Source organism: Phacochoerus africanus, chromosome 8, assembly GCF_016906955.1.
Source record: "Phacochoerus africanus isolate WHEZ1 chromosome 8, ROS_Pafr_v1, whole genome shotgun sequence".
Classification (NCBI taxonomy): domain Eukaryota; kingdom Metazoa; phylum Chordata; class Mammalia; order Artiodactyla; family Suidae; genus Phacochoerus; species Phacochoerus africanus.
Window position 1 is genome coordinate 81616998 of NC_062551.1, and position 21934 is coordinate 81638931.

Consider the following 21934-nt stretch of genomic DNA (forward strand, 5'->3'; position numbering starts at 1 on the left):
AATTCTTCCTGCAGCCCTTCGAGCAAACCCACCAGGGGTTTGCTCAGCTGATCAGCCAGCTGGGGAGTGGGGAGCCCTCCGCACTGGAAAAATCCAGATGTCTGGCGACAGGCAAGGGTTGAAGGGAATGGTGGGCGCCCTGTGGGATATTTTACAAGCTCGAAGCCTGCTGTTTGTCCAGAGTTTGTTGCGATGTGGGAGGGCTTGTACGATGACAGCTAAACTATCTATGCGAGATGCACAGATGTCTGTGTACATGTGGCCAAAAGACAGAGGGAATGTGCAGATATTATTCTTGATTCTCTCTGGGAGACGGAATTATGAATGATTGTAGTTTTCTTCACTGTGTTTTTCTACAGTAGGGATCTATTATTTTTAACCCGGAAATTAAAAGTCATGGTAGAAAAAGACGGGTCTGAATCTGGTTTGGGCGGCCGGCAGTAACCGCCCCCGGCCCTTCTCTTCCAGATCTCTGAGAAGTACGGCTTCCCGGAGGAGAACATTCACAAGGTCTACAAGAAATGCAAGCGAGGGTGAGTGCCTGTAAGCTCCTGCCCGCCCCTCTCCCCTCACGCGTGGGCTCAGGCTGCTCCTGGCGGGTTCGCTCTGCCTGGCAGAGGCCTGCTGCTCAGGGCCGAGCTGTTTGTACTTGGCCCTGTCCGTGGGAAGTGGCAGCGACGTGGAGCTGGGGTGGAGAGCGGCCAGGCAGGCCAAGGCCGCTGCTGAGACCAGACACTGATCACTCCCTGGAGACAGAGGGAAGGGCCGGTATCCGCCACCTACTTGGGTGGAGAGGGAAGCACGGGGCCACATGTCAGAAGACCCAGGTTCTGACCCCAGGTCCCCAGGGAACCATCTGATGGTAATGGTAACGACAATAGTGACGGTCGTTTGCTTGACCACCTACTACGTGTCAGGTCCTGGGCTAAGCCTGTCACGTTTAACCCTCGCGGCCACCCCTTGAGGTGGATACCGTGACTCACATTTTACAGATGGGGAGACGGAAGCTCAGGAGTGATAAGCAACATTCAGAGGGTCAGCAGCAGTGGAGTGAGGGCACAGAGGCGGACGGGCCCAGCCAAGTTGCTGCCGGCTGGGTCGGGGGTTCATGAAGGAAAGAGCTGGCCATGAGCCAGGACAGGGAGACCCGTAACTGACGTCATCTTGAGGGAGCCCAGCCAGGGATGCTCCATGGATACGGGGCAGGAGGGAGTGAAGCTTGGCCTTCTAGGAGGCCGGGCAGTACCTGCCCCCACTGTGAGGGCTCAGGGGATTAGCACCGAGGACCACTGCGGCCTTGGCTATCTGCCCAGGAGATTTCTTTCTCAGCCAGTGGGGGGCACGGGGGGTGGAGCCGCAGGGCCAGGCGATGGCCCCTAGCAGCTGTCCAGCCTGCTCAGGGCCACTGAGCTGGGCCTCTGTGGCCCTTGCTGTCCAGGTTACTTCACCAGCACAGCCTGGGGGCCCCTGGGTGCTGAGGAATTGTCACTAGCGTTTCCTGCCTAGAGGACATAGGACCAGAGCCCTGGGAAACAGCTCCCCAGCCCCCGCCCCCAGCTCAGGCCCTGTCCTCCGGCTTGGGACAGTCCAGCTAACTCCAGCTACACTTACTGGCTGTTCCTGGAAGGTGCTCAGGCTTTGCCCCATGGCTACTGTCTGCCAGCTCTCCTTTCAGTGAGGCATGCATGTTTTGTACTCAGTCTGAGCCCCTATCCAGTCAGGCCGGGGGGCCACCGCCTTCCTCACAGGCCGGCCTCCCCGCCTCCCTCCCCTGGGCTCCCACCCAGCCTCCCGTAGAAGAGGTAAGATGTGCCGCCCCGCAGCCCCTGGGAAAGAATCCGTTTGGTTTTGGTTGTATGAGTGTCTGGGGTTCCTGTGTGTTTTTTTCCTTCCGAGTTTCGGTTTCAAACTGGGGCCCACATGCTCTCTGGGGCGGAAGCCATCTCCCAGTGGAGGGCAGGCTCTGCTTTGCCCAGACAAGCCCAGCCCCACTTCCCCTTTAGTGCCAGTGTCCACACCCCCTGGCTGCCAACCCCGTGCCACCACCAGCCTCCCTTACAGAACCCACCACAAGCTGTGCTGAGGGGCTGAGAAATGCCTTTGCGGGTGATTCGGGAGGGGAGCATCAAGGACGCCCCACCTCTCAGCCCCACTGGCCGAGCCGCAAGTCTTTCCCTCAGCACCCAGCCAGCTTGTCCATCCACCGTTATGGTAACTCCATTTGTGGAGCACTTCCTACGTGCTCAGTGCTGTGTTCAAGAACTCCCTGGCATCATGTCATTAACCCTTCGAATCTGGATGAGGAAACTGAGGTTCAGAGTAGCCCCAGGGTCGCAGAGTTAGCAGCTGGCAGGAGGGATCCTGGCCCATCTAAAGCCTGTGCATGCACCCACTATTTCATCTTGCCTCCTGCTTGTTCCTCTAACCACTAAGCCATGTGCAAATAAAGGCTGTGGCCAGACCAGCCAATTTATTCGCCCAGCCCCATAGCCCAGGGTGTCACCCAGCGGGCCTTCAGAAGCACCCACACCCCATACACACCCTACCCATGAAACCTCAGGCCTAGGATTATCTAAGATGCCTAAATGAGAGGAATTCCCCCCAAAAAAACCTGTGGGAGAAGAGAGGCCAGGCTCATTTGCTACCTCCTTCATTTCAGGAACAGGAAATTGTAATCACTGGCCTGGTTTATTTTCACAGAAACCTCCAGAAAGTCCTCTGGACAAAGGTAGATACAATCAGCTCTGCAAGCACCACTGAGTGCTTGAAAGATTAGCAAGAGCATGGTTTTTGCTGGCAGCTGGCCAGGGGTTCCCTGTGAACCAGGACAGAAAACAGTCAGAAGCTGGCAAGTGACAAGAGGGCCCTATTCTGGGACAGTGGTTCCTGATGAGCCCCTGCCTCTAGGGCCCGGTTGTCACTGGCCTGAGGGGAAGGGGTCTGTGGGCCTGCCTGGGCTTCCTGGGACGCGGGTCTGCCCTCTGGGCCTGCTGCGAGGCCCTGCCCGGGAGCGGGAGGGAGCCAGACTTCAAGTTAGTGCGCACAGGGCACTTACACAGGCCTGGCCCCTAGAAGCATCCAATAAATGCCACTACATGAAACACCAAACCAAAGCCCCAAAGCTGACAGAGTGCTTAGCGCTCTGCCCCAGCCCGGGTCTCCTCTGCTCTGTCCCCTGCCTGCAGCCCCAGACAGAGATCCTCTGTGATATGAAGAAACTGCAAGCAGGACCCGGGAAGCGGGATCTTGTGATTAGATGCTGGCAGTCCGCACCCAGGCCTCGGAGCCTGAGCCCAAACTTCCTTCTGGAAAGCAGCAGCAGCTGGATGCTGCCACAGAGACAGCTAGGCCTGGGCAGTAGGCCTCAGCCCTCCGCGCTCTCCATGCCCCTCCTGACCTGGGGGGTCTCAGGGGCACAAGGCCACCACCTCTCCTAGGGCCCTCAGAAGAGCAGACAGGTGGCTAGCTGGCAGGGGTAGGAGTCTGGGATCCTCACCCCCGCTCCCGCCCCACTTAAGTTATCATGTCTCATCTGAACTCTCCCCAGTGCTGGATTTTGCCTTCCTTTGATATGTTACTCCCTAACTCATATTGATAGGGTTTTGTGTTTTGTTTAGTTTTGTTTTTCTAAAAAACGATGCAGTCGAAAGAGAAAAAAGTCTGGATTCCAATTTCAGCTCTGCCCTCTCGTGACTGTGTGGCCCAGAGCAAAGGACTTTGCTACTTTGAACCTCAGCTTCCCCGCCTGGGGACTGAGGTGACGCCGTGGCAAAGATTCATTCTGCCAGGCGCTGCTAGATTCTAAACTCCTGGAGGGCAGGACCTTTGTTTCGGTGTGGAGCAAGGCCGTGTACCCAGAAAGGAGGCCTGCAGATGCGGCGGGGCGGCTGGGGGCATGGAGGGAGGCAAGCTCCCACCCAATACGGAAGGGCAGCCTCTGCGCTCAGTCAGTCACAGCCTGGTGGGCCCCTCACTGGGGAGGCGGTTCCTAGAGGGGTGCCCTTGGCTGTGCTATGGCTCCGACCCCCTGCAGAGCTCTGTCCCTCTCAGGTTGACCCAGGTCCTTGCCCGAAGAGTGTGGGGCGTGGGGGTGGGGTGGGGAGAGGGCCAAGCCCCTCAAGTCCATGAAGCCATCCCTGATTTTTAGTTTCCTGGGCTGGGGACTCAGGGGCTTGTGTGGCACCTGCCTCTAGCCAGGCAGGCACACTTGAGTGACAACATGACAGCCTCTCGTTGAACCCAGACCTCCCTGGTCCACCCACCACACCTTCTGCACTTGAACTCACAGTCCGTGTCCAAGTGCTTGGTCAGGCCGGGTGACTAAGGAGCCTTGCGGCTTCCCAGAGCCACGCGTTAGTCCACGCTCGTGTGTGTGAGGCGGGGCCACCTGGCGCGGCGGTGGGTGGGGGTGGCCGCCAGCAGGCCCGGGTTTGAGTTGGGCTCCGCCCCTCGGGATCTGTGTCCTCCCCTTGAAGTGGGACAGTGAATGCCCACCTTGCAGGTGTCATGAGGGTCAGAAAGTCCACGAGGTGCCTGAGGTGCTGGGGGCCGCCGATAGGCAGCAGCCCTCACTGTCGTCCTCTCCACACCGAAGCCCGGTGACGGGCCTGCCCCCGTCTGACCGGGCCTGCCCTTCTCTCCCAGAATCCTGGTCAACATGGACAACAACATCATTCAGCACTACAGCAACCACGTCGCCTTCCTGCTGGACATGGGGGAGCTGGACGGCAAGATCCAGATCATCCTTAAGGAGCTGTGAGGCCTGCGCGCGCCCCCCCCTCGGACCTCTGGGAACGGGCTCCAGGCCGGGAGCCAGCTGGGACGCAGCCCCGCGCCGCACGCACCCTCTCCTCCCGCCGAGGGAAGAGGCCCGGGAGTCCCTCCCCCGTGTGTCCAGGCCAGGAAGGGACCTGGGAGGTGTTCTGATCGGAACCCCCTTGTCGTGCTTGGATCTGCTCTCTGAACCTCCTGCCACACCTGCCCAGCAGTCAGGCCGTCTTGGTGACGTGCCCAGCGGACTCGTGCCTCCCAAAGACTCTTCATTGCCGCCCATCTCCGGCAGGCTGCGTTCCCGGGGGGACGTGGACCCTGTGTCCCCAAGCTCACCCGACGCTTCGCTCCATTCTTGATTCTTCCACCATCTTCAGACCAGTGATTTCTCTTCCTCTGGTCAGTTAGTTACCCTGAAAACACTGGATTTGCCGTGCAAATGCCTTTTAAAAGACACTGTAGTGGAAGCACTCCTCAGAGACTCCCTCAACCCAAGAGGGAGAGGAGTCGACCGACTGGAACAAAGGGGCCGCTCGCTGTTGTACACATTTCTTATTTACAATTGTCATTTATGTGATATATATATATATAAATATATATATAAGTATATATTGTGTATATATATGCAACATTTTATATTTTTCATGGATACATTTTTATCATTTCAAAAAATGTGTATTTCACATTTCTTGGACTATTTTTTTAGCTGTTATTCAGTTATGCATTTTGTATACTCATATGGTATTTAGTAATAAAATTCTACTTATGTATTACTTCAAATGCTACGCTTGGTCCTTGTGTGAAAGTCTTCCAGAAAGAGAGCGTGGACGTAAACAATGCCTTTCCTTCTCTATCTGTGAGCGGCTTGCCTTGGACTTGACGGCTGGTGGTATGTACTGGGCCCTGGGGAGGCAGAGGTGCCCACCTGGAAGGCAGCAGAGTCCTGGTGCCCAGTGTGGTCCTGTGTGGTCCAGAGGCTGAACGTCACAACCTCGGGTCCCCTCCTCCAGAGAAGACATCCTGGGACGCCCTTGCCAAGGGCCTCCCAGCCGGGCCAGCGCACGGAGCCCAGGGCAGGGAGCGTGTCACCGGAGCGCCAGTGCCATTTTCACCCTCATGCTCTCCACCAACTCACTCTTCCTGGAGCCAGCTCCTACCAGCTCACAGAAGCAATTGTGCTCTCTCCCCCCAAGTCCACGGTCATGTCGAGATGTTGGAGGGAGTGTTTACACGAGAGGAATTGACAACTGCCACAGATCAAGGCCTTTATTTCCCCTGAAGGGCAGAGGACAAGTCAGAGTGTCCTGCCCTCCTTCCTTCTGCCTTACCGGCCGCCACCACCTCCAGTCCTCAGCTCCTTGGGCTCTAAAGTGAGGGCCATGGCCTAGCTGGGTCGTCAGGCTGCTCTTACCTCTAGAGGCGCAGGGTTCGCTGGTGGGTCTCAAAACCCCCCCATGAGGTGGGGGTGGGGACAGCAGGTAGGCCGTGACGCCCCAAACTTTGATCATAGAAGCTCTGCTTTTCTTCATTTACGAACCAAGATCTCTCGTAAACTTTTGTTTTGTTTTGTTTTGTTTTGTTTTTTGGTTTTTTTTTTTTTGTATTTTTGTTGTTTCTTGGGCTGCTCCCGCGGCATATGGAGGTTCCCAGGCTAGGGGTCGAATCAGAGCTGTAGCTGCCAGCCTACGCCAGAGCCACAGCAACGTGGGATCCGAGCCGTGTCTGCAACCTACACCACAGCTCACAGCAACGCCGGATCGTTAACCCACTGAGCAAGGGCAGGGATCGAACCTGCAACCTCATGGTTCCTAGTCGGATTCGTTAACTACTGTGCCACGACGGGAACGCCTCTCGTAAACTTTTGCCTAAACAAAACTTTTTTAAAAAAATTTGAAAACTGTAGATGTCTCCAAGGGCCTTCCAGCTCTGAGAGCCAGCCTAGAGTCCTGATTCCCAAAGCCCTGGGACCAGGACTCAGATCAGGCAAGGGAGACCCTAGCGTCTGGTGCAAATTAAGAGGAACCAGAGCTCAGTGATCAAGTCATGCAATGTCTTTTTAAATTAAGGCAAAAATGGAGTCCCCGTCGTGGTGCAGTGGTTAACGAATCTGACTAGGAACCATGGGGACTCAGGTTCGATCCCTGGCCTAGCTAAATGGGTTGAGGATCTGGCGTTGCCCTGAGCTGTGGTGTAGGTCACAGACGCAGCTCGGATCCCAAGTTGCTGTGGCTCTGGTGTAGGCTGGTGGCTACAGCTCTGATTCAACCGCTAGCCTGGGAACTTCCATGTGCCTCGGGAGCAGCCCTAGAAAAAAGGCAAAAAAAAAACAAAGCAAAAAAACCCCACCAAAAAACCCAAACCCTAGAATATTTATATTAAAAACATCTATTCATCTATAAAAAAAAACAAAAAAAAAACCCAAACCCATGATGAACAAAATATCAAAACTTCTAAGTGAGGATCAGTATTACTGATGTTTCCTTTGGCCTCAGGCTCCTTCGCGGCTTGCCTGGCACGGCTGGAGGGACCCTGGGAGCACCCCGAACTGCTCTGCCCCCACAGGCCTCGCTGCTGCGGTGACATGACCCTGGATGTCAGAGCAGGTGCCACGTGAGGGTGAAATGGCAAAATGTATGCAGAGCGTCAGCACATTGCCAGGCACGCCAGGGGCACTCAGTGTCTTTTCATTCCTTCTGGAGCCGCAGGAAGCAGGAAGGCCGTCTTCTCCACATTGATTGCCCATCAGAATCACCCAGGCAGCTTCTGTCCCCACTGCCCAGACCACACCTTGGAGCAAGTAAATCAGAATTTCTGGGGTTTAGGCCCAGGCCTCAGTAATTTTAAAGCCCCCAGGCCAGTACAATGTGCATGAAAATGTCAGCTCCTTGACCCACTGAGCGAGGCCAGGGATTGAACCTGCGTCCTCATGGATACTAGTCAGATGTTTCCACTGAGCCATGACGGGAACTCCAGGAGGTTTCACATTTTAAAATGTCTCTGAATCTGCAGATCCAGCAATAGACAGCTGGCTTTTAGCTGGGCAGCAGCCTCAGCTCCCAGACCCCTGCTGCCTCATCTGTTCTGCTCCTTGTCTTGCCCACTCAGCCCTGGAAGTGCTTGGCCTTGAGCCCCCAAATTCTGATCCAACTCCTCACCTCCAGGAGGAGCTAAGGACCTGAGCTGACGGCAGCACAGGGTGTCTGCCTTCAGGTCCAGACCTCGGAAGCTCTTGGTGCTGAGCTCCAGGCCACCTCCCAGGCACCCCAGAGTAGAGTGGCATTTGGAATGCGAGGCTCACAAGGAGGCCAGCTTTTGAGAGAAATGAGAACTCAGTTTAATGAGACACATCATTCCCTCCTCTCCTCCCTCTTCCTCGCCCACCCCTCCCCAAAGGGAGAGCCTGTCAGCAGCCAGGTCTGGACTACCATTCCTGGAGGAAGGTCAAGGAGAGAGCCAAGGGGCAGCGGGGCCCCAGGCAGATGCAGCGGGGGGAGAGCATCAGCCACCTTGGCTCATGAGCGAAAGATGCGTCAATGGTTGGGGAAGGAGGGGATGAGTGGTTAACTCTAGTTCCTCTTGGTTCTTTGAGAATCTTCCTCTTGCTGAGGAGAAATGACTTGGCAGGCAGAAAGGATCCATTAAGGTCATATTGAATTTGAGCGGGAGGTGGGAGGGGATGGGACCGGGCCAGGGGAGGCAAAAGTCCAGGTGGAAAAATTGGCAGGTGCCCCTCACACCACCGCGCCCAGGGCTCTGGCCCCAGCAGGTCCCGCCTGTGGCTGTCCATCAAGCACAGGCCAGTAAACGATGTGGCGGCCTCTCCTGCGGGTGGGCAACCATGTGATGACAATGACTCGCTGCCATGCTTTTCATGTTCCTGTCACAGTGCCTCTGGCCTTTCCAGCTCCTGGAATTCTGGGAGGAGTCCAGAAGTCAAGGCTAGAGGATGGGAAGAGAGCTGGGGCTGAGGCCCCGTGTCATCTATCCTGTGGCTCCAGGGCCCTGGCTCAGCATCAGGCTTCTAGATGGGGCATCTGCCACCAGCCTTCTTCTCCTGGAGTTGGAGCTTCAGGGACACCTGAAATCTGAGGGGATCTGTGCAGAAGCTGGCCCAGATGGCGGCTGCATGGCAAAGTGACCGAGGGAGGCTCTGTCCAGGGGGCAGCTCAAGACAAGGACAAATGCAGCAGCCCAGTTCTAACACCAGGCTGGGGCGGCAGAGCTGTCCCGAAGTCATCAGCTGTCACACACGAAGTTGGTGCTCTCTGAATGAACATCCTGGGACACCCGGATGGACAGCCAGTGGCCAGGGCGCTTCTCGAGCTCAGGCAAGGTGACTACAACACTGGGATCCACTTGTTGTCCTCATTGTAGAGAAAAGACTGTTTTCCAGGCAATTCCGGCTTGTATGTGGCTGTGAGGAGAGAGGGAGACAGCATTAAGAGACAAAAGGCCAGTTCTCAAGGCTCTGGCATTCTACATCAGAGCTGGCAAGGCCGGCAGGACCCTGTCCTGCCCCTGGACCTTACATGTGGGGAGACAGAGAGGCAGGGACTGGCCCAGGGTCATCTGGCACCTAACTGGCTGAGGCAGGACCTGAACTCTGGCTTCCCACCTTCTTCAACCATATATATATATACATATATACTTTTTTTTTTTTTGGTCACACCTGTGGAAGTTCCCAAGCCAGCCAGGGATTGAACCCACACTAGAGCAACCTTTAACTTTTTTAATAGAAGAAAATTTACAAAAGAGTTTTGCATGAAATTTGAAAAAAATATAGAGTAGAAAAATACTCTTGCAGAAACAAGGTGTCAGCTTTTAGCGGGATGCTGTTTGATTTAGTTCAGAAATTTCCAAAAAACTAAAAAGCATGACAACAGCAGCCAGGACCACTCAAGGGCTTGGGACCCACAACCTGGGGTGACTGAAACCTCTCATGCTAATTTGGTTCACAAGGGCCACACACGGCCTCTGGTATTACAAGGAGCCTGGTATAACAGGGAGGTGGCAGCCGTGGCAGTCCAGGTAGGCCTGCATCCACTGGAAGCCAAGGAGGCAGATGTTTGCATGTGCTTATGCCAGGCGGGGGGTGGGGGGAAAGGAAGGGGGAGCTCAAGGAAGCTCACTTGGCCTAGATGATCACAGCATGGCCAGAAAGCTCAGAAAAAAACTCCTAGAGCTCTGGGCCGAACAGGGTCAGACAAGGACCCGGCTGGTCACCGGGGTCCTGGAGCTCACCACGCACATGGAGCTTTCGGACATGTGCTGGCCCAAGCTGAGTTCTACCTGGACGGACCAGATGACCCCAAGGCCAAACCTCCGGCCCTTGCTGGCTTCCTTATGACTATGTTCCCAAGACCAAAGCCATGAGAATGACGTGCTCCCTGTCCCATCTACCTTACGTTTTACCCATCTGAGTATGTGGAGGGAAGGTGACACCTCTGGGGACAGGGCCTGGGCCTAAGTCATTCTTGCATCCCCAGCAGCGCTCACTGAAAAGCTGAATTTCACAGACCTGCCTACCAGCCTACCTGTCGGTCCCAAGGCCACCCACCCTGGCTGGTGCGGGGGGGCGGTCAATAGCTAAGGGCTCCACTGAGAGCCACAAGCAGGCGGGGGGTCGGGGGAGTGCAGAGACCAGCCCTTGGAGCCAGTCCCTGAGGCTATCAGCTCTCAGGCAGATCCTAGGTAACAGAGACCTGCAGCTTGAACCCACCTGTAAAAGGCCGCAGAACTAGATGGCTGCAAAGACCCGCTCTGCTGGAGCCCTGCTGTACTTCACAACAGACACACATAGAGGAGAGGGGTGGGCACGGCCCACAGTGGGACTGTGACACCTCGCTCTCAGGACCTTCCCCATCTGTGAGGTGGCTCCACCAGACTAGAGCCATGATTCAACATTTTTAAGAACAAGAACCTTTTGGACAAAAACACTGGCTCTCCCCAGCCACCAAAATAACGTCTGCATGCTCCAAATCTGCAGATGATTTCAGGGTGACAAGGTGCCTGCAACCCATCTTCAGGCCCCTCGAACATTCACAGTCCTCAGTTATAAATCCCTGGCCTAGAGCATCTCTAAGAGCCCTTTCACCTTAAAAAACAAACAAAACCCCTCCACCTTTCATACTCTGAGAGCATGAGCTGAAGAGACTTCTAGATCCACGCTTAACCCCTGTAAACTGTTTGGCAAACAGCCCATAAATCAGTGGCGCTTGATGGCCCAGGAATGACAAACAATTCCAGGTTTGGTTTTTACAGTCATTTGAAGCAGTCCTCTGACCTGGGCCGGGCAGGCCTGGCTGGGCTGGCGCCGCTGTCCACCGGCTGGTGTTGGACACAAAGGACGCACTAGAGATGAAGTGCTTGGGGGGCCCTGTGTAGTCCACGATCTCGTACTGGCCGGGGCCTGGAAGAGGCGGCTTGGGGGGCAGAGGCAAAGGCTGGGCAGAGAAGTTCAGGATGGGGTTTCTCCTTCAGAAAAGACAAAATGGGAAAGATATCTCTATTGGGGAGATGGCAGTTTTTTGGTTTGGGGTTTTTGTTTTGTTTTGCTTTGTTTTTTCTTTCTAGGGCTGCGCCCTCTGTATATGGAAGTTCCCAGGCTAGGGGTCCAATTGGAGCCACAGCTACCGGCCTACACCACAGCCACCGCAATGCGGGATCTGAGCCACGTCTGTGACCTACACCACAACTCATGGCAACACCAGATCCTTAACCCACCGAGCGAGGCTAGGGATCAAACCTGCATCCTAATGGATCCTAGTCGGCTTTGTTAACTGCTGAGTCACAAAGGGAACTCCTCGGGGGATGGCAGTTTGTAGACTAGCCAAGGCCAGCTCAGTGCTGAGCCATTGGCAGAGAGGACCGGACGTGGCACCAGGAGACCCATCTCTTGCTCCAGCCCCACCGCTAGGGAGCTGGGGGCCCTGGACCTCAGTCTCTGCACCTGCACAAGGCGGTCAGGCACATCTAGCTGTGGGCTTGCTGTCAGGGTTAAAGGAGATGGTACCCTTAGAACACAGGTGTCAGCACAGGGCCCAACACAAAGTGAGAGCTCAGACACACTGCTGTGGTGGATGATATTGCTGTGCTAATCAGGTGTGATGGACAGCATTGCTGCCATGTGCCACCTCTGACTGCTTCCTGGTGCTGGGTTGGGGCTCCCTGTAAAGAACTGAGGCTTCAGTTGGGCTCTATGCTAAGAGCATGGGTGAGCCACTTGTGATGTCTGCCATGGCCAGGAAATAGGAAGAGGCATCCTGAATTCCCAGGAGTTGCCACCCCAAGACTAGGAGATCTTTAGAGGCCCTTCCAGCATTGGTGCTTCAGAAACCTATGGAATCTCTCTCTGGCAAGGCAGGAGGCAGGAGTGGAAACATCCTGGGGTGGAAATCAAGAGACCTCTGAATAACGATCACCATTTAGATTGCAATTGTCTGTCTGCAGGTCTCCCCCTCCTTCAGGAAAGGCGTCTTAATTTATGCCTGGTACAAAGAGGATAAATGAAAGTGAAATGGAACCTATGCTCGAGCCCTAGCTCTTGTCACTAACTCACCCTGGGACTCAGTGCCCCCAGCTGTAAAATGAGGGCTTGGACAGACCAGCTCTGAGGTCCCTTCCAGCTGCGACCTCCCATCAGGCCTGGATTCACAGAGGTCCCCGGCGTTGCCCAGGGGTCCTGGGATTGTTAGAGGAATCCCCCTACTCTGCTGCCTGCTTCACCTCCCACCTGAAGCTACTTCAAGGTCTCTCACCAAAAGGAAGAAAAATTTCTCAGAGTCCCGAACAGCCACAGGAGACTCACCCCAGCTCAAAGCCAACCCATCCAAACAGAGGAGGCGCTAGAACTCTGCTGCCCTTCAGCCAACCCCTTTGGAAGCAGAGGTGTTCTTAAACTTGGACCTAGAGATGTCCTATCCGCCCTCCTTATTTTGCTAAAGAATTTGGTGCCCAGAGAGAGAAAGTCAGTCACCCAAAGTCACAGAGCAATTAATGGTAATGTCAGCCCTGGCCCTTCAGTCTCAGTGCCTACCTGTTGGGGAGGGCATCATGGTGGGGCGGAAGATTTTTAAGGTTTCGTTTTTTTTATTTTTAGGGCTGCACCCATGGCACATTGAAGTTTCAGGGCTAGAGGTCAAATCGGAGCTACAGCTGCTGGCTGCAGCCACACCAGATCTGAGCCTTGCTTTAACCTGTGCCACAGCTCATGGCAGCACTGTATCCTTAACCCACTGAGCAGAGCCAGGGATCAAACCTGCATCCTCATGGATACTAGGCAGGTTCTTAACCCTATGAGCCACAATGGGAACTCCAAATTTTCAGGTTTTAGGGTCCTATGGACCTGAATCTGAATTCCAATTGGCCAAGTCCCTCGACGTCTCTGTTCCCAGAGCAAGGAGCAGCGACCCTCACTCCTCCTACGGAAGGTGATGACTGGAGAAGAGGTATCTCAGGTGCCTAGCAGAGCGCCAGCACACAGTAAGTGCTCAGTAAAAGCACTTGTTATTATCACGATCCCTTGCAGTACCACCGCCTACTGCCTGGTCCCCAAGAAGCAACAGAGCCTTAGGAAAGGCAGACTGGGTCCCTCACCAGTCACACCCTGCAGCAGGACGGACACTCCCACTGCCATGAAGGCTGCTGGCAGCCACCATAAACCTGCTTGAGGCTCCCCTGGTGGGATGGAGAGACAGCTGGCTTGGATGCTTATGTTTAGAACCAAGGTGCCCACAAGAAACAAGAAAACCTGCCTCCTTTCTTCCCCTCCGGTCTGCGTGGAAGACCCGGGGATGGTGTGTGACCCACCCTTCTCCCCTCATAAAGAAAAGCCTCACCCCATTAAATCACCTCCAGAGATCTGATAAGTGTGTGACTGGTGCTGATCCCTGGAAGTTAGAGCTGGAACGAGCCAACCACCGCACAAGGTCACCCCAGGGGTCTGGGTCACCCTGAGACTTTGGGGAGATGGTGAGTTATCTTCTCTCCTGTCTGGGGATAGCCTGCAGGGGCAGGGTAGGCCGGGGCCTCGTCCTGCCAGTATTCTTGCCGAGAGTGGATGAGAGGCCCCCTCTCTCCTCCGTTCACCTGCTCAGAAGAGGCTCAGCCCCACCAGCTCAGCTCCCTGGATCTTTGGAGAATATCAGCCACCTGTAGGAGTTGCCGTCGTGGCTCAGTGGTTAATGAATCCGACTAGGAACAATGAGGTTGCAGGTTTGATCCCTGGCCTTGCTCAGTGGGTTAAGGATCCGGTGTTGCTGTGAGCTGTGGTGTAGGTCTCAGACGTGGCTCTGGATCCCACATTGCTGTGGCTGTGGCGGAGGCCAGCGGCTACAGCTCCGATTTGACCCCTATCCTGGGAACCTCCATATGCCACGGGAGCGGCCCAAGAAATAGCAAAAAGACAAAAAAAAAAAAAGAATATCAACCACCTGTGCAGCTCTGTGCCTGGCACTCTGGGGAGTCCAGACCACCTGACAGACCCTGAATGCTCCCGAGGGTTCCACAATCCACTGCTGGAGGCAATCATGACAGGTAACACCTTAAGGCAGTACAGGCGTTGCCCTTAGCCAGACCTGACTTTGACCCTGCACTTCCTCATTCACTAGCTGTGTGTCCTTGGCAAATCTCTTCACCTCCCCAAGCTTCAGTTTCTTCTATAAAACAGTGAATAATAATACCTACCACCAAGGATTGCTGTGAAGATTAACAAGTGTTTTACTCAAGTATCATTTGAAAAAAAAACAAAAATGAAGGAGTTTCCATCATGGCGCAGTGGTAACGAACCTGACTAATATCCACGAGGATGCAGGTTCGATCCCTGGCCTTGCTCAGTGGGTTAAGGATCCTGTGTTGCTGTGGTTGTGGTGTAGGCTGGCAGCCACAGCTCTGATTAGACCTCTAGCCTGGAAACCTCCATATGCCACAGGTGCGGCCCTAAAAAGACAAAAAGAAAAAGAAAAAAGAAACGTTAGGCCAGAGGTCACGAAGACTGACTCCAGCTGGGTGAATCTACCCTACCCTAGAAGAGGTAACATTTGCCCTGAAAGGTAAGCAGGAATTCTTCAGGTAGCAAACGTGGAGAAGGGGATATTTCTCTCTGAGGAAACAGCGGGGGCAAAAACATGGACAAGGGACAAGTGGTAAATCGTGGCAGGAATCAGGGCACAAGGCTGAGCCCTTGTGAACCCACGCCTGCAACCCTCCAGCCACCCACGAACTCCGGGCTGTCAGCGTGGGTTCCCGATCATCCCCCCTTACAGACCCTGATGAGGGGCCAAAGGAAAGCTTCTACCGACGACCTCTGAATGCAGCCCTGACCTCCAGGCCGCTCACCCGGGTCACCTCCCAGAAACGCCCAGCACCGGCGCCATCCAGCAACTCCACACTCCTGCCATGCTGTTCCTCCTGCCAGGAGCACCTCCTTTCCCTGCGAACTCCCTCTTCCTTCTCACCGCCTCCAGGGAAACTTCTCCAGCCACTGCCCTTTCCCTGCCCCATCTCCCTGCTGTGGCCCCATAGAGGAGCATGGGTTTTGGAGTCAAATGGACCTGGATTCCACCCTGCTCCACCACTTCAGTGAGTCTGCAGTCATCTGTAAACTCGATGTAAAAAGTCTGCTCTGTGGGAGAGCTGTAAGAAGACACTAGATAATGTCCAGGAAAGCCCTGAGTACAGCATAACTGGCCCCTCAATACACTGTGGCCATTCTCCATGTCTCTGCACAAAACACTGGATTTTCTGTCCTTTTTACCTGCTTAGCTATTTAAGGTAGGGGCTGGCGTCTTATCGATTTCTGGGGCCCTGGTCCCTATTCCTGAGACATTTGCCTAACTACAGAGAAAAGCAGAGGGGTTGAAGCAAGCAGGCAGCTGAACCGCACCTGACAGTTTTATCATGGTGCAGGGCTAGTCCTTCCGGGTCACAGTGAGCTTGGGCAAATCACAAAGGCCAGGGCAGCCACAGTGCATTGTGACAGGGGTTTTTATGAGCCTCATCACCCAGTTATAAAAGCCAACCTGGTCCTGCCCTGTGGAAAGAAAACATCTATCAAAGGCTCTGAGTTGGCCGCAACTGGATTAAGTGTGTTTGCAGCTTCCAACATGAGCTGTTTGCAAATCGCCCAAGAATAATAGACATCTCTGAGCTCTCAGCAGGTCACTTGGGGAGGGCATCTGAGACCCTCGGGACACTCCCAAGCACAGATTCACTCTGCCTCAAGGATTCCCAGGGTTGGGAGGGATAAAGGGGCAATTTTTTCTCATCATTAAAGGGCAGCTGATTGCCTCTGGGGTGGAATGCAGTATCTGTTTAACAGGGTAGCGGGTGACAGATTACAGCTGCTTGGGAAGAAGCATCCCATATCTAATTGAAAATCCCTGGGGAACTTTAGGTGGGTCCGACATAATTACCCAAATTGGAGCGGGGCCAACGGGGCTTGATTCTTCAGCTCTGGCCGTGACAGGACAGCGTGTCTGTGCAAACCCAGTGGCTTAAAAACTCCAGGAAGCAGATCAAGGGTTAGAAAGATGTCAATGGGTGTTTCACCTCCTTGCTAGCGTGCATTGGAAGGCAGCGCCTAGGAGGAACTATTTTGATCTCCAAAAGCCCTCACCCTGACTCACCCTGATCCCCTGAGTCATCCACCCCTGCGACAGACTGGAGACCTAAAGAAGTGAAACCTGGGCTGACACCCCTCCTCTAAAGACCACCCCCCCCCCAGAAGCTGGTAAATCCTCTCAGCTTTTGAGTCAGCAACGTGGCCATAGCAAAGAGGCACTTTGTGACACCTCTCCAGCCCTGAGCACAGCACCTGCCACTCCCGAAACATCAGGTGAGTGCTGAGGACTCGCTCACACACTTCCATAAAGACACAGCTTACACAGATCAAAAGCATACCGTCCGCCAAACCTGGTGAGTTGTGTGGGTTACCTTATTTTCTTCATGCAGGCCCATCGTAAAGTGTTCTTGCCCCAATTCTCCGAGGATGAATTTGAATTCCTGGAGAGGAAAGTGACCCCCCACCACCACTACCATCTCCCCTGCCCAGGGCTGGTGAGACTGGTAGGCAGGAGTTCCAGTGGCCTGACTTCCTCTATGGCCCATTCCCAGCTCAGGAGGCCAGCAGAGGTTGGTGACATGGGACCAGCAGCTCCAGAGAGAGTTAACATCTCCCCTGGTTCTTCCTGCATCTTAAAGAAAGCAGGGCCAAAATGTCATTTTTGAAAACTGGAACCCCACCCAAGAACAGGGAGCCACGCACTTCAAACCAAGAGAGATAAGGGGAGGGGCCCACAATCCTGCTGCCTGCATGGGAAACCTGGGCTGCCTATGCTTCCAAAAAGGAAGCACGGTGACAGTTCTGATTCTCCACCACTGCCCCACGAAGCCCAGGGGCCTGGAGATGATGGGGCAGAAACAGCACAGACCTTCTCCAGAGCCCGATGGCCCCAAGACAGGCCCTCGGGTGCCCTGGCCCTGTCCTCCCTCCAGGGTCACAGGAAAGGAAACAGGACTTGACTTTGAGAGACCGGAGTTTAGATGCGCTTTCAATATGACCATCTTTGGCTTGTCTTTCTCTATGTTACATCCCTTTCTCCATCATTCCACATACAAAAGGCTGCTATTTTAGCATAACCAGCAGCACACTTCAGTTTTATCTTTTTGCTTTTCAATGAAATTACAGAGTTCACTTCATCCTTTCCATGTCAACTCAATAATATATCTTTTGGACTTCTGTGGGTCCAGCCTCCCCACCCCCACCCTACCCCCTGTATGCTCTCCTGAGCGACATGGTGAGCAAAGCTGGGGGTCACAGAGTGTCTGAAGTGGAAAGACTTCTCCACCTCACACATGGAGAAACAGAGACCCAGGGAAGTGCTGAAAGCAGCTTCTGACCGCAGAGCCAGTCCACACAAGTGTCCTGCCATCGAAGCCGGGGTGCCATCCACTCACCAGGGTGAACCCAAGTTAAAGAGACACTCAGTTTCACAGGTCCCTTTACTGCAGGCCTTCTCAGAGCCTTTAATAAGTTCTTATACACTGCGATGCTCCCAGGGGCAGAGGGACTGCATGCAGTGTGCTTCCTCGGTTTATTAACCAAGGATCCATCATTCATGAAGCATCACAGAGAGCCATGTACCCCAGACGCCCCCAGACATGCCAGCACTACTGCACTGCCTGGCTGGAAAGAGCCCTTGTGTGTGGCCACGCAAGCTAGGGGCCCATTCGAACCAGCGTTTTGTCGCACGGTCCTCTGCCTTGCTCGGGAGTTGGTCCCAGATGAGCCTGACTAAAGATGCATCCAGTGCTCTATTCACCTGGGCCTTCGGCACAGAACTGGAAACTCCAGGGCCTGTGGACTGACAGATGCAAATGCCACGAAAGGCGAATGTGTCAAACTGCTGGTCCAAACCTGAACAAAGGCCAAAGGCCAAGGCCCTGGGGAAGGCAGTGAAACACCAAGTGCTGCCCACTCTGCTCGAACCGCTTCCCTTTAGAAGCGACGGAACAGCTGTATCCTATATCCTCATGTATCATCTCGAAGACATAGAACAAGAAGAGTGATGGCTATTTTCCAACACTTTCTCATCTGATCCTCACAGAATCTCTATGAGATAAGGTCCTTATTGGCACTTAATAATGTGGAAACAGAGGCTCAGGGAGGAGAGGTGTCTGCCAGAGACAGAGCTGTGATTCCACGCGGAGCCTGCCTCCACCCACTCCCTCGGGGGCAGTGTAGGGGAGAGGCTGCAGGCCAACTCCAAGGCAGGAAACACCTGATGTTTGAAGAGAGCCCGTTCCCGACTTTCCCGCCCCCACCCTGCAGCCTGTGAAGGGCTAACACGCAGAAGCCAAGTCGGAAGGGCAGAAGGGACTTAGCTGGTGGGCTCCTTCTGAGGTCACCCCTTCTCTGGGTCTTGAGTTGGACTCAAGTCTTGTTCCTCCCCCTGACTCCGCTCTCCTTGCCCAGGGCTGATGGTCAGAGGGGACCCAGTGTCACCAGCCTCCCTGGGCTGCCCAGCCTTCTGACCCACTGTGGCTGCAGGCCCAGCCAGCTGTCCAGCCTCTCTGGAGGGGGCCCAGCTGGCCATACCCTCAGCCTCATCCTGCTGGTCAGCCCTCCCAATAGCCAGTCCTGCCTGGAGTGAGGTCTTAGAAAGTCACAGGACAACTGACCTTGATGGCACTTACTTCTAGAAGTTCTAGACCCATTTGAGGACTATTAAGCCCTGTGAGTTTTTGAGTTTCTGAGGTGAAAGTGACATTAAATATACAGGATATTAAAAATGGTAACACGAATCCCTGTCTTTTAAAATGTGTGCTAAAGTCACCACTGATACTTACTATGTCAAATATATATATATACATACATATATATATATATATTTTTTTTTTTAATGCAACTTCCAAATGCACTCATCCCCCTTTACGTGTGAGGGCATGGAGGCACAGAGGGGTTAATATAGTGCTGATGGTCACACAGCATGAAAACAGCAGAAGCTGAAGGTAAAATCTAGCAGGTCTGACCAAAGTCTAGGTTTTTAACCTATCAGTACAAAATTGTGCGAGCCTCACTGCTTCTGTATATGCTGCCTCCCCAGTGGATTTTATGTTACAGAAATAATGTCAGCACCAGGGGGTACAGCATCACAGGGAACATCAGGAGACCAGCCAGTCCTGTGCCTGATCCCCAGTGGCACCTGAGGACAGCTGTGTGGACTCAAGCAAACCTCACAGCCTCATGAAAGCCTACCTTCCTCCTCTATGAAGTAATCATTCCTACAATAGAGTTATGATCGTTGAATAAGATGTCCCACTCCTGGCACATAGTAGTTGCTCAATAAAGATTAAGTATTCAGCAAGGATTTATTGGGAGTTCCCATTGTGGCTCAGTGGTAACCAGTCTGACTAGTACCATGAGGATGAGGGTTTGATCCCTGGCCTTGCTCACTGGGTTAGGGATCTGGCATTGCCATGAGCTGTGATGTAGATCACAGACGCTGCTCGGATACTGTGTTGCTGTGGCTGTGATGTAGGCTGGCAGCTACAGCTCTGATACAACCCCTAGCTTAGGAACTTCCATATGCCACATAAGCAGCCCTAAAAAGCAAAAACAAACAAACAAAAAACCAAGAATTTTTTTTTTTTGTCTTTTCTTAGGGTCGCACCGGTGGCATATGGAGGTTCCCAGGCTAGGGGTCAAATGGGAGCTGTAGCCGCTGGCCTAGCCATAACCACAGCAACATGGGATCTGAGCCTTGTCTGTGACCTATACCACAGCCCTTGGCAACACGGGATCCTTAACCCACTGATCAAGGCCAGGGATTGAACCTGCATCCTCAGGGATACTAGTCAGATTCACTTCCACTGAGCCACCATGGGAACTCCCCCCCAAGGATTTATTACGCACCTGCCAGGTGTCAGCAAGGGCCCCAGGAGAGCAACTCAGCCTGTGTCTGCCAAGTGGTGACACCCTTCTCTTTCCTTCCTGTGCTGGAGCCCTTCCCCAGAAAGACCTTTCAGAAGGAAGATCAGAATGATCAGGACTCACGGGATAAGAGTCTTTTTTGGAACTTTGGTGTGATCATTCGGGTTGTAATAACCGGGTCCTGGGCCTGTCGATGTGAGTTTTAATCCACGCCCCGTTTTTGATTTAAAACAAGACATCAATATCTTTGGCGACTGCTTCACAAGGGATTCGTTGACGTTATAATGCCCTGAGTGGAAAAACATTTTAAAACAGAATAAAGGACTTTTGTCAAATAAAGAAAAAAGCAGTACCATGTGCTTAAGAATGCACTGAATGACTATAAGGCAGAATCACTCCAGGATGGTCAAACGGAGGGGGTCACCAGGAATAACTGAAAACCGCACTCACCTTTTAGAGAACGTGTCCATGCAACACACGCTGAGCTCACCTAATCCTCACAGCAGCCCACCAAGTTGGGAAAACCAACACGCAGACGTATTCAATAATTTGCCCAGAGACATTCATCCACCCAAGCCCAGCTTCTTCCCCTATAAACTAAAGATAATGATTCTTCCAATGACTGGGAAGCTATGGCAGTAGAAGAATGTTTTAGTTCTGGCATGCAGTGATGCCATAACTATTATGCCGTTAACAAGTATTTATAGGAGTTGCCATCGTGGCGCAGTGGAAATGAATCCGATTAGGAACCATGAGGTTGTGGGTTCGATTCCTGGCCTTGCTCAGTGGGTTAAGGATCCGGCATTGCCGTGAGCTGTGGTGTAGGTCACAGATGCCGCCCAGATCTGGCATTGCTGTGGCCCTGGCGTAGCTGGCGGCAAGAGCTCTGATTAGATGCCTAGCCTGGGAACCTCCATATGCCATTGGTGTGGGCCCTAAAAGGATGAAAAACCAAAAAAAAAAAAAAAAACCCAAAGTATTTATTGAGCACCTACAATGCGGTCCCAGGCTCACCTGCCTCCAAGGTCCATGCTTTCCCCTATGCCTTGTCTCAAGAAACTATATCAGAATAAAATTAATTGGACTGTGTGTAAAGCTTTAAAGAAGAAGAGAATGATCTGAGTTGGGGTAAAGAAGGCACAGTCTCACCCCTAAGTAGTCGGTGGCCCGGTAAACGGAGGCAGGCATTTTGGAGTGTAAAGTGACAGTACAGACAAAGGCCTTCAAGATGCCTGCACGTTTTGACCCTGGCTTCCTATTACTCAAGAATTAGTAAAATTAGGAGTTCCCTGGGGGCCTAATGGTTAAGGATCCGGCACATCTCTGCTGTGGCTCAGGTCCTGGGAATTTCTGCATGCTGTAGGCATGGCCAAAGAGAAAAAAGAAAAAAAAAAGGAAGAAAGAAAAAGAAATTAGGAAAACTATTCAACATAACGAAAAAGCTTGAAGCCTGAAGATATACACAACAGCAGTAGCTACAGTGTGAGGAATGATCATGAGTCTAATAAAGTCCAAGTCAAGGGGGCAGTTATGGGAAAACAGCCCAGTCTGAGGAAGGTAAATACAAAGGCCATAAAGCCACATGGCAACGTTTTTGAAAATAAAAGTGAGAGAAAAAATAAAGCTTAAAATCTAGGAGTTCCTGTCATGGCGCAGTGGTTAACGAATCCGACTAGGAACCACGAGGTTGCGGGTTCGATCCCTGGCCTTGCTCAGTGGGTTAAGGATCTGGTG

General features: G+C 53.3%; 2 protein-coding genes across 10 annotated transcripts in view; one reads left to right on the forward strand and one right to left on the reverse strand.

Moving 5' to 3' along the window:
- Positions 1-5526, forward strand: part of GRHL3 (grainyhead like transcription factor 3) — a 36420-nt gene extending 30894 nt beyond the window's left edge. For all 4 annotated transcript variants that reach the window (XM_047792561.1, XM_047792558.1, XM_047792560.1 and 1 more), the window contains 2 exons: positions 469-533; positions 4645-5526. In XM_047792561.1, the coding sequence (XP_047648517.1) occupies positions 469-533; positions 4645-4759 (180 nt within the window). In that variant the 3' untranslated portion in view covers positions 4760-5526. The remainder of the gene's footprint in view (positions 1-468; positions 534-4644) is intronic.
- A 1706-nt stretch (positions 5527-7232) lies between these two features.
- The window catches only part of STPG1 (sperm tail PG-rich repeat containing 1), a 60539-nt gene continuing 45837 nt past the window's right edge, over positions 7233-21934 (reverse strand). For 2 of the 6 annotated variants that reach the window (XM_047792563.1, XM_047792564.1), the window contains exons 8-10: positions 20324-20489; positions 11054-11244; positions 7234-9184 (exon numbers count right to left, since the gene is read on the reverse strand). In XM_047792563.1, the coding sequence (XP_047648519.1) occupies positions 9108-9184; positions 11054-11244; positions 20324-20489 (434 nt within the window). In that variant the 3' untranslated portion in view covers positions 7234-9107. Of the gene's footprint in view, positions 9185-11053; positions 11245-20323; positions 20490-21934 lie in introns of all 6 variants that reach the window. The other 4 variants (XM_047792568.1, XM_047792565.1, XM_047792566.1 and 1 more) reach the window with 3 other exon arrangements.